Source organism: Saimiri boliviensis, chromosome 1 (genome assembly GCF_048565385.1).
Source record: "Saimiri boliviensis isolate mSaiBol1 chromosome 1, mSaiBol1.pri, whole genome shotgun sequence".
Taxonomy (NCBI): Eukaryota; Metazoa; Chordata; class Mammalia; order Primates; family Cebidae; genus Saimiri; species Saimiri boliviensis.
Genome location: NC_133449.1, coordinates 348,751 through 360,680, shown reverse-complemented (window position 1 = coordinate 360,680; position 11,930 = coordinate 348,751). Strand labels below are relative to the sequence as shown.

General features: G+C 49.7%; 1 protein-coding gene across 1 annotated transcript; it reads left to right on the top strand.

Moving 5' to 3' along the window:
* The first annotated feature begins 5,755 nt into the window (after window positions 1–5,755).
* ALKAL2 (ALK and LTK ligand 2) lies at window positions 5,756–10,530 on the top strand. Its single transcript, XM_039475571.2, has 4 exons — window positions 5,756–6,062; window positions 7,247–7,300; window positions 7,387–7,467; window positions 10,388–10,530. Exons 1-4 carry the CDS (start codon window positions 5,810–5,812, stop codon window positions 10,528–10,530), a joined length of 531 nt encoding a protein of 176 aa, XP_039331505.2. The 5' UTR covers window positions 5,756–5,809.
* Window positions 10,531–11,930: the final 1,400 nt, after the last annotated feature.

The window sequence follows — 11,930 nt, the reverse complement described above, 5'->3', positions numbered from 1 at the left end:
AGGGTCAGGTGAGCAAAACATAGACTGTTCTTAGGAATTCATAACCCTAGTACGTCTTAGGCAGACACACTTCTATACCTTCCTAACGGCTAATGAACCATGCCTCAGACAGCAGCAGCAGCTCACCCCCAGGTCTGAATCCAACTCCGCTGGACTGAGCCTTCACCCACTGTTCTGAGTGCTGGTCACATGGAAACTTACTAATTCAGGATATTTCAGTCCACTTCTAACTATAGATCTTCTATGCAGCTGTGAATAAGTCACAAAATTCTGATGCCCCAGACATTCTCTAGGACTGGATAACGTTCTCTTTCATGCCATATTGTAAGGGACAAAATATAGAAAAAAAGAGACCATGATGACAGCAGACACTGAAAGGCAGTAATACCAGTCATTGGTGGGTTAAAACAATTTTTAACTTACTAAAAAGTTAACATATTTTATCTTGTCTTACTTAACGTGTATAAAACCTCCGAGGCTCTGCGCACTTGTCATTTTGACATGAAGAAACTGGGCTCAAAGACACTGTCTTGCCCGAGTTCATACAGACATGGGTGGGAATCAGCTCGAGCCCATTTCCGTGGCTTTGGCGCCCACCTCCTTTGCACTCCGCTATGCTGCATTCTTGAAAGAAAGTGGAGTTCAGGGGAGGTGCCTTTCCATCTGCTCCTCCCAGCCCCTTCCTGCTGCCCAGTCTTCCCAGCAGATCCCAGAAGCTCTGGGGCCTCCTGCTCAGGAGTTTGCAGGCACAGCTCCCTCTGTCCAGGAGGCATCCCTGTCCCAGTGATTAGCTTATCCTACAATCAAAGACCCATTTTGGTAGGTGGTGCCTTTATGACACTGGATGTTTCTGCGATGACCCCAGACCGTTGTGTGTCACTTCTGATCAGGATATTTGATTTCCTGCAGCAAACAGATGGAATGCAGATATACTGGTGTTGTTACTCAGCATCTGTGACCATATTTTGTTGGCATATTGTCGTGGATGAGTTTGACTGTTGGTGTAGCCTTTATACCAAATAGGAGGGTCTTTTTTCTTAATATGTTGATGACGGGTGTGTCCATTCAAATTTATCCTCACTACTTCCATCAAAAGATGCCAGATTGGTGCCTCCAAATGGCAAGTAAGCATCACAGTGTTTTTAGATTTAACGACTAAAATCCAGTTTGAAGGAACAAGGTAAAGTCCATACTTCCTTTAAGTCTTTCCCCATGAAAAGTCCTCTTTATCTCGACCATGAAACAATACATTTTTTAAAAAAGTTTATCAGTCATGCTATCTCATCCCAACACTTCAAATATAACTTTCACCTAATTTCTCTCCTGAACATGCATAGCAGTGTGCATTTGCAGATGCAAAGTGGTGTCAAAGAATGGGAAGCGGGTAGGTGACCATGCTTCTGGAATAGTCTCCTTCCTCCCTAGAAGGGGAGAAGCATCATATAGAATGTGGAACTTCATTGATCTAGAATAAGAGGCAGATATCACGCATACATTATCGCTTCTGAGAGTCTATATTTATTACATTTATGCTAGGAAAAGTAATCCTGTTAGAAAGCTTGTCTTCCTAACTGCTTTAAACACTTTCTAGTACTTCCCCAGCATACTAATAGCATTTTGATAGTTAAAAAAAATAGAATTGGTGAAAATTAAACAGTAAGCAATATTTCTTTATACTACACAATGCTGTCCTTTATGAAAGCAATTTTTTTTTTTACAATACGAACTTAGTTAGATTGTGAAATGACTGACATAATGATTGAACAAATATAACAATTCCTTTTAAAGCATATAGTATATGCCTATTTTAAAAGTCTTTGAAGGCAGTTAATATTTATCTAAAATTAAATATGTACCTTCCGGGTGAAGAAAAAAAAAGATTGCAGTCAAAACAACAGAACTTTAACCTGTTTATGAATTTAAAAAAATAAATAACTCACCCATCTCATGACCCATATATAGTACTGTTAGAGTAGATTAAATACAGACTTTTTTCCTCTGCTCGGTTTTCTTCTTATGATCCAACTTAGTTTTCTCAAAAAGATAACCAAACTAAATCAAATCTAGAAAAAAAACTTTTTCCAGTAATCCTAGAATATAGTTTGTTGCTAACTTTGTCTCTTTTCTTTTTGGCTTCCTGGACCCTTGACAGCAGAATGTTGTTCACGTTCTAAAGGAAGGAATTAAATGATTCCTGAAAATAGATGATGAAACTCATAGTGATGACTGAATTATCTTCAGCTTTTTGTGGGGAACACTGCATCTGGTTAAGACTTTTTTTTGGTAATAATCTTAGTATTATGTAGTTTTAGTCTGGTGATCAACTAGACCAACTACCTCATTTTACACAAAAAGTAAAGGAGTGACTGAGCCATTTGTCAAAAACAGCTTCACGTGTTTTTGACTGTAAAGAACTGGGTGGGGTGCTTTACTTTGCACTAACCAGCACAGCCAGTGGATTTAGCAGGTCAGATTGTATTGACACAATACAGCTGACTCTTGAACAGCCGGGTTTGAAAGGGTCCACTTACAGATATTTTTCAAACGTGGGTCGAAAACACAGCAGCTGGAGGATGTGAAACCCACGCAGTGGCGGCGGGTGGGGCAACTTTCCCTATCTGCGTATTCCACAGGCCCCACTGTGGGACGTGAATGTGCCTGGATTTCGGTGTCTGCTGGAACCAGTCCCGGGAGTATAACGAGGGGTGACAGCACACGTGTTTCTGGTGACTGGAGAACTCCAAGGGGTCATCCTGACAATACCATTAACTTGAAAGTTCAGTAAAGATTAACAAATCAGTGGTACACTCTAAGTTTGTTAAAGCCTGTAGAAATGGTTTCTATAATATAAAATGAGCAGCACCTAGATAATTTTAGCACAGAACTTCGTAAAGATAAATGAACGCATAAATTGCCTGATTCTTAATAGCAAGGTCTCATTCATCCAAAGACCCTCAGCTCTGATGCCTTTGATGATCCACCAAGCCTCTCCTGAGTGGGGCGGGAGGCTTGGCCCACACTTGCATGGCAGAAACGGCACATTCAAGGAATCCACTTGCCTCATTACAAACTGTAAAAGAAGAGAGATAATATTAATTACTAGCAAGTCTTCCTTGGCATGTAGAATTTGTGTGTGTGTGTTGGGGGGAGGATAGATCCTGCTGGTATTTTATAGAAGAAATTTAGCTTTTGGTTTTATAAAACACTATTCTAAAAAAGTTTACATAAATTTAAAATAATACGTGAAAATGTCATGTTTTCTTCTTTTACCATACAAAGAGTTTTTGAAAAACTGTCTTACACCAAGCTATTTTACAACAGTAGAATCTTCACATGCTTCTGTTTTTCTGGAAGCTGCGGCTTCCACCGGCTGGGAGGTGGGCCTCGCGCGCAGGACCGGAGCCGGGCAGGGCACGGCCGGCCCCATCGCCCCATCGCCAGGCGTCGCTCTTGCCAGAGGAACGCAAATGGGAAGGGGAAAGGGAGAAGGAAAAATGCCTCCTGGTACGTGCCTAAGAGCTGTTTGACATACATTGTACTTTTTCCTGAGTGTATTTTAGTAGAAACGTTCACATTTCAGTCATGTTGCCTGCAAAAAGAAAAAGAAGAAAAGCCTCGCTGTGAAATCAAACCATCTGTTTTTAAAGAGTGGAGAGAAACGTCCCGAGGGCGCGGGGCGGGGTCCTGAGGGCCCCATTTCCCACCTTCGGTCTCCCCGCAGCCTCCCCGCGCGGCGCTGCGCTGCGCGACACGTTCCCCTCTCGAGGAAGCGGAGCCGGTGCGGGGCGAGGAGGACTCGAGATGCCAACGCAGAGACGGGCGCGGACGGGCCTCGCCGAGCAGCGGAGACCGGGCGCGGAGCCTCCTCCCGCCTCCCCGCGCGCACCTGCTCTGCCAGCTCCTGCCACGGGCGCCCCGCGACGCCCCGACCACGCTGCAGGTTCAATCCTCGCGCGCTCCGCCTTTCCGGACTGCACTCAGAACACCTTTCCCACCCAGATCACTGGCTTGGAAGACGTCCAGCTCCTGCCCAGAAAGCACCAATCGGATGGGAAAGTGCGCAACGCACTGACCATACATTTTACAAGAATAAAACAAAAGACGCAAATTGCTGAACTTTCACGGACGTGCTGGGCTTCATCCAAAGAACCAAACTTTCTCAAAGACCAACCCGGGAGGCACCTGCCGTCCTGCGGGCGTTTCCCTCCAGGGCGCTAGGTACCCGCCGGCCGAAGGTCCAGCGCCGAGCAGCGCGCAGGTGGCGCGGTCCCGGCCGGGGAGCAGCCTCGGCTAGTCCTTTCGCGCGGGGCTGGGAAGGGGGTGCGGGTTATGCCCCTACTGGGCGGTCAGCCGCGCGCACCTCGGGGCCTGGGGAGTCCCCGCCGCCCGGCGCGCCCCGCTCCCGCCTCCAGGACGCCCCACCTCGGGACGCGGACGTGGGACCCGAACTTGGGGACCTGAGCTTGGGCGGGGCGGACCCCTGGGAGGGTCATGAGAGCGGACCCCAGGACCGCCGGCGGATGGGACCCCTCCAAGGCGGATAGCCTCTAATCGACTTATTAAATGTAGAAGCAATCAGGCAGCTCCCATTTTAATAGCCCAAGATCTACATTTAGACAAAAACAGAACCGAGTTCCTGGTAAAGGCGTTTCTTCTCATCCTGTCACAAGTGACAGGAACGGAGGGAAACAGCCTGGGGGAGGGGCGGGGGGAGGAGACGCGGGGGGAAGAGGAGGAGACGCGAGACAGGGAAGGTGGGGAGGGAAGGGGCGCGGGAGACGCGGCGCAGGGGAGACGCGCGGGAGATGCGGGCGGGGGGCGGAGGCGGGGGTGACGGAGATCCGCATGGGGGCACGGACAGTCCAGCGGTTTCTAATTAAAGCCCGGCTCGGAGCCCTCGGGGACCCGCCTGACGTCGGCGGGCGCGGGGATAAGAAGCGCCCCGAGGTCCGAGGCAGGAGTCGGCACCGGCGCACCCAAGGCAGTCGCGGGTGCAGCGCTCGGAGCGGCCAGTCCCCGAGTCCCCGCGTCCCGTGCGCTCCGACCGCCGCCGGGCATGGAGTAGTGGCGCAGCTCGGCGCGCGGGGACAGACGCGCACAGACGGCGAAGACACCGGCGGCTCCAGGTGACCAGCCCGGCCCCGGCGCGCAGGTGGCCCCGGGGTGGCGCGGGGCAGGCCCGGGCGCGGCCGGGAGGCGGGGGCGGAGGGGCTCCCAGAGCGCGGCGCGGCCCGGGCCGGAGCGAGGGTCTCCTCCGCGGGCTTCGGGGACTCGGCGCCCGCCGCGACCACCGCACAAAGGCGACGCTGGGAACTTGAGCGCGGCCTCCGGGCCCGGCGCGCGGCGCCGCGTTCTTGGAGAGAGGTGGGCGCGGAGGCGCGGCCCCTGCGAGGTCCCTCGGGCCGGGAGCTGCCCTGCGCCCGTGGCTTCCAAAGGGAAAAGAAAGTTGCGTTCGCTCCGGGCATACCGCGCTCTGCAGACACGGCCTTTTGGGTGAAAGTTAGGAGGGGCCGGGGGCGGGTTCCGGGGGCTCCGTTCGGCCCCAGCTGCGACCGCTCCCGGTGGGCGGGACCTCGGACAGGGTCGTCGGGGCAACCGCGGGTCCTCACCTGCCGGCTCGGCGGGCGCCCTCCTCGGGGTGCGCGGGGCCGGGTCCAGCGCCCGCGGCTCCTCCCGCTTCCTCCCCGCCCCGCCCCGCGCTCCCCCTCCCCCGCTGACTTTCTCCCCGGCCCCCCGCGCCCCTTCTCCCGCAGCGAACCCAGCTCCCGGCGCGCGTCGGAGCCTCCCACCCCGCGGCCCCGAGCGCACGATGCGCGGACCCGGGCGCCCGCTCCTCCTGGGGCTGCTGCTGGTCCTGGGGGCGGCGGGGCGCGGCCGGGGGGGCGCGGATCCCCAGGAGCCGGCGGACGGGCGCGCGCTGCTGCAGCTGGTGGCGGAGATCGTCCAGGAGCTGTGGAGGCACCACGCGGCGGAGCTCAAGGGCCTGCAGCTCCTCGGGCGGGACTGCGCCCTGGGCTGCGCGGAGGCGGCGGGGCTGGGGCCTGCGCCCGAGCAGCGAGTGGGTGAGTGCGGCCGAGCGCCCGGGGCCGAGGGTGCGGGGAAGCGGAATTATCTTTGAGACACACGTTTCTAAACGAGAAATCAATTTTGACTATGGAACAGCAGGATTATTTTTTTAAAGAAAAAGAAAATAGCAGCAATAGGTCCGCGACTGAGGCCTGGCGGAGAAGCGCCCGGTCTTCTCCTGGCGCGTGGAGCGCGGCGCGGGCTGGTGATTTCCGCACACAACTGTCACCGGCACTTTGGAAATGGAAGCATTTCCAGCAAAGCGCTCCCAACTGAGGAGGAGGCATCCAGGCTCCTTCACGGCCCTGCCCAGAGTGGTGGCCCACGGGGAATTTCCCAGGAAAGCATGAAAGCTTCTAATGCTTTTGTGACACAATCAGGTCAAATATGAGAAGGTCAGTTTTATCCCGGCTGCGTGAAGTTAGGAGTGAATGAAGACTCCCTAGGGAGATGCCCTGCGAGTGCACGACGTGGATGTGGACGCCCCACTTGAGAGGGCCTGGCTTCACACCCCCTCCGAGTTCAGCCAGGAGCCCGGAGCAGGGGAGTGAAGATGGAGCCGGTGTAAACACGCAGAAACAAAGCTGGACTCAAAGGGGACATCCGCAGGGTTTTCCCCACCCACTGTGTGCGGAGAGCCCTGGTGGTAGAAGTTTGCTTGGCAGAGTCTTTCTCTAGTATTCTTACCTGATAAACCAGGATAATGCATATTTCCACTAATTTACACCTAAACATTTATCTAGAAAAAGTAATGTTCTAGAACCCATTTTTTGTTTGAAGGGTCAAGTTTTCTCTCAAAACTTGAAATGTTGTGGGATTCCCAAGGTCCTCAAAATTAAAGTGTCTAAAAGTGACTAGAAGTTAAATGTTTAAAAGAAAAAAAAAAAACAAAACAGTTTTCTTAACTCTATAATGCTGTGGTTGTCTTCATCCTGCGGGGAGGGAGCAAACGTAATCCTGGAACTTCAGGAGTAGCTACTGCGATGCTGAGCCTTCGTCACTGTCATGTGTTGCAACCCAGCCACCCCCTCCCCGCCTTTTTTTTTTTTTTTTTTTTTTTTGTGCAAAGCAACTTGGCTAATGTGGAGTTCCCATTAATTTTCTTCAACATTCACTTAAGATCGCATTGTCAAAAAATGCTTCCTTCGGGCAATATAACACTTTATTTTCCCTGAAACAGAAATTGTTGCTCGAGATCTGAGGATGAAGGACAAGTTTCTAAAACACCTTACAGGTAAGTTTTCTCCTCCGTCCTCACTTTTCCCAGAGCTCCTTTGCACCTGTGAGTCTTCATGATCTGTTTCTTCTTCCGTGTTCCAGGTCCTCTTTATTTTAGTCCAAAGTGCAGCAAACACTTCCATAGACTTTATCACAACACCAGAGACTGCACCATCCCTGCATGTAAGTAACAGCACTGCATTTCCATAAACTGCAAGCACAGTGCGGGCAGCGGTTCCCACCTCCTTCCATTTCCTCCGGCTTCTTAGCTCAAATTTGCCTATTCCTTCCTCGCTATGGAATTAGGGGCCAAGATGTCCAGACCATTGCAGAAAATAACTAACTTCTGCATCAACTAATGCCAAACTGGAAATTACTTATAGTCACTGGAGTAACAGGCTCTAGGGATGGGCTGGACTCCCATTCTCCTCCTTTTGTCTGTCAGCTCTCGTCCAGTGCTCATGTTTGTGCGTGCTCTACTGTGGCAGTCAAACAGATGTTGTTAAGAATGAGTTGCTAAAATGACCCCAAGAATAAGATTGACCTGGACCACTGCTCTGACCAGAGACTTTTTCTTCCCATCAGTATATACAACCTCATCACTCACAAATGTCATTGTGATTTCAAAACTCTTTCTCTGGCTGGCTCCATCACTCTTCAGAAACACAGCTGCCCTTGTCAGCCCAGCTCTAAGCTTTCTCTCCTGTTTCTTTTCAGTCTTACTAACCTGCTTCTGGCTATTTATTCATAACAAAACATTTTATTTCCCCAAAAGTAGCTACTTGTTCTCATCACTGTAGTCTTATTAGCTACAGTGACAGGACCCTAACCTATTTTTTTTTTTTTTAATGTGGACTCCAACTTTTATTCATTTAAGGCTAACAGGAGAAAAGCCAGGCAGACACTAGGAATATCGCCAGCCGCCGTCAGGGCTTTACAGCCGGGCCAGGCAGCAGACCACACTTGCTGCCCTGCCTTCCCCTCCAAAAACCAACCAACCAAAAGCCAATGTACACAAAGTGTTTTTCTTTGTTTAGGCAGCAAAATTACCTCAAATAATAACCATCATTCATAGGACTTCTTCTGAGTGCCAGGTACATGTCAGTGAACCTTAGCTCACTGAAGTGGCAACACCAGCACTTTTTGGACAAGGTTAAGGCACATAGACATTCAGCACTCACACCACCGGCACGGAGACACACAGAACGCAGCCTTGACCTGACCATGCCACTGGTGACACCATCCTCATGCCAAGGCCAGCAGCACATACCTCCTGAAGGGTTTTCTTTCTGTATTCTTGCTGCTGGGACTCACCCTTCCACATGGACCCAGCACACTAGGATTTCTGTTTTCTTCTTTTGGAATGCAATCACCTTCTATCGGGAATCATTAATCTGGCTCTTGGAGCTAGAAAATCTTGTCATTTGTATTGTTTTAATTAATGTGCATATATTTTATATTAAATATTTTCTTACAGTAATCGGATCATAGATTCCAAATTTCCAAGTGACCTCTGAGTCATTCAGTCTCATCTTTTTATTTATAAATGAGTAAGTGCTTCTGTGCTGTCAGATAGCAGTAAAGCTAAGATGTAGATCTCAGGGCTAACTCTGCAGACCTTTTTCCAGGGCATCGTGCTGTACCCCTACCTGATATTTCCTTGTGCTCACAGCAACTCTGATCCTAAGCTCCTGGTCGCAGCTCAGCCTAGGCCGTGGAGAGGGAGAAGCCCGGCAGATCTGTGCCTTTGGAGACCGGTGGCAACTTTGTTGCCCTTCTGCCTCTTCTTAGCCCACAAAGAGCTGGAGAGCTGAAATCCGACCACTTCTGTGCTTTGTTAGGCTATATGAAAGAAAATCCTTGGGCTCCTGGAAGTCAGACGTGAAGGACTTTAGTGCCTTCTCACTCAAAGTGTGGTCCCATGGGGAGTTCGCTGGGAATGCAGAACTAAAGTCCCATCTAGACTTGTTGAACAAAATCTGCATTTTAACAAGATCCCCAGGTGACTGGTCTGCACATTGAAGTCTGCCAGACATTGCTGAAAACATGTGGGTTGAGCTGGATGTGTAGTCAACTGCAACCCCAGACATGCGAGTGGAAGTTTTTGCAGTTCATTGATTAGATCTGCCATTGGAATCGCACAATCCACTGCACCCATGATACGGAATCTGTTGAGCAAAACTACTTTCTGAAAAGCATGGTGCTGCTGAGAGAGAAAGGCAGACACTGGGTTCAGATGGCCCAGTGCCGCCGTTACAGCATGCTTTTCGCTTTGAAAAACCCTAGCAGTATATGCCACAAATATTTAGGAGGCGTATTTTTGGAAGTAGAGCTAGCTACTTATCTAACATATTGTATGCATTTATCATTTTCAACCTGCCCATTCAATTCAGATTTTCAGTTGGGTATAAATTCTCCCATTTTTAAGTAGGATTTTGCTATTCTTGAGAAATAAACTTTAATAATTTACTAACAATTACAGCTTTCCATAGAGCATCAAAATTCCCTTATGGCCAGGATCATTGCACCTTCTCAGTTTCTATAGGCAGCATGAGCAGAACAGTGGAACGGGAGACTGTGTACTTAGTAAGGAGTGTCAGTCTGCAGTTAGAAACAGGCACATTGCTTCCGTTCGCCATCCAGTCCGTGCCTCTGCTCTGCTGCCTTTTGACCCACTTCCTTTAGAATTTACAGGCACAAGGCTTTGTGTCATGGTCAACTCAAGCTGGGAATCAGCCTGCACATAACCTAGAAGTGGCACAAGGGCATGGAAGGACTGTCACGTAGAAAGCAGAATGAAGTTATTTCTGAGAGGAGCAGTGGGCAGCCAGCTGGGCCATGCTGTCTTCATGTCTGTCCCTCCTCCCTCCACAGCCCCACTAACATCATCCGACTTCTCCCACTGAAGCTCAAGCCCTTGAAGCACCATAAATTATTAAGTCAACAACTTAGAACCCATGCCTGCAGACTACAGACTCTGTATTGCTTCCAGGGAATTCAGATATTTAAAGAAATAAATGGCTTTAGTAGCTGATATACTTGCAAAAGATGCTATTTTTGTTTTAAATTACTGACAAGGGTCTCTGATTTATTTTCACTATAGACTATAAAAGATGTGCCAGGCTTCTTACCCGGCTGGCTGTCAGTCCAGTGTGCATGGAGGATAAGGTAAGCTTGGACACGCACTGGAGCACACACCAAAGATGGGAATCCCGCCTGGGACATGAAAAATTCATGGGAGTTTAGGAACACACGTTCTTTGGCTGAGGTAGCTGTGTTCTACACAGTTGGCACAGCACTTACTATCTCACAGTACTGAAAGCCGCCCTGCTGGCTTGTCTACAGTGCCCAGGCAGCTGCTGTTAACTGTTCACTGCACGACACACGGGCACCAGGCAGGTCCTGCTCTCAAACACAGCAAGGCAGCCAGTTTTCAGCATGTGAATGAGTGCATAAGCCAGAAACAGACTAAAACTGTGCTGTTCACTTCAAGGCATGCATTCACTCACTAACACAAGTGAAGATGACCAACATTATCCATGCAAATTCTATCACATCTGGTAAATGTTTGAGTTGGAATCTATCATTATGACAATAAGCTCATAAAGAACAGCTATCCTCTTTAAAGTTTTCTATCAACTTTTTTTTTCATAGCCTCTAGTAAGTAAAAATGTAAATGCATATCAATATTTAACTACACTTTGCACCTGGGCCCCTCAAGGGCTGATAGGCAACATATAAGACCCACCAGCAGATGTTTTGAAGGGTAAGGTTTTATTTTCCTGACATAAATGCCACAGAATTCAGTCACTTTAGACAGCAGGATGAAACTGTAATTTCACCAATTTTATACGTACTGTGTGTCTTGTATGTGCAGGCACTGCCAGATGCTGGCCACACCAGCACAACTAAGATAGGTCTCCTGCCCATTGATGGCTGTCCAGCACATTCATGAAAAGGGAGTATTTTTCCAGTGGTTTCTCTAGTGCGTCTCATGTACAACAGATGAGGGTAGCGGAGTGCTCCTTCCTATACAGATGGGATCTCTAAGGAGAGGCAGTGCTTACGAATATTTAGGCGGCAGCAGAAGGGTTGGGTGTGTGACCCCTGCCCTGGCAGGAGGCACTGCGGGTCCTGCCAGGTCCTCCACTGTCTTTCCTAGCAGAAGCAACTGCTGCTAGTGAAAGGCACTGGGCAACGGAGGCCAGTGAGCCATGGCGGTTCAGACTGCGCTTTGCACAGGCTGCGCTTTTTCTTCGGTGGCGGTGAAGGCATGGTTTCAATGCCAGTCTAAGCTGAGAAGTGCTGTGGTCACGCCCCTATGCCCTGCCCTTCCAGTCCTCCTCCTGCGTGCCGCAGAGATTTTTTTTCTGTATAAATCAGTGAATAGATGTATATTCCTGGCACCCCAGGTGATATGCCAGAGATGAGAATGTTAATTTTTTAACGTATTTCTTTATAATTAAATCAAACTGCTCCCAGAGATGAGCCAGGGACGTCCTTGGAAATTTTCCACTTACTTAGAAGTGAGGAGAGCCAATTCCTCACTGTCTCAGCTGATAGAAGAGCTACTCTGTCCACGTGCCCATTAGCCAACCCCCGTCCCCCTCCACCGGCTGCTGCTGGAGGCAGTTGCACCAAAGGAC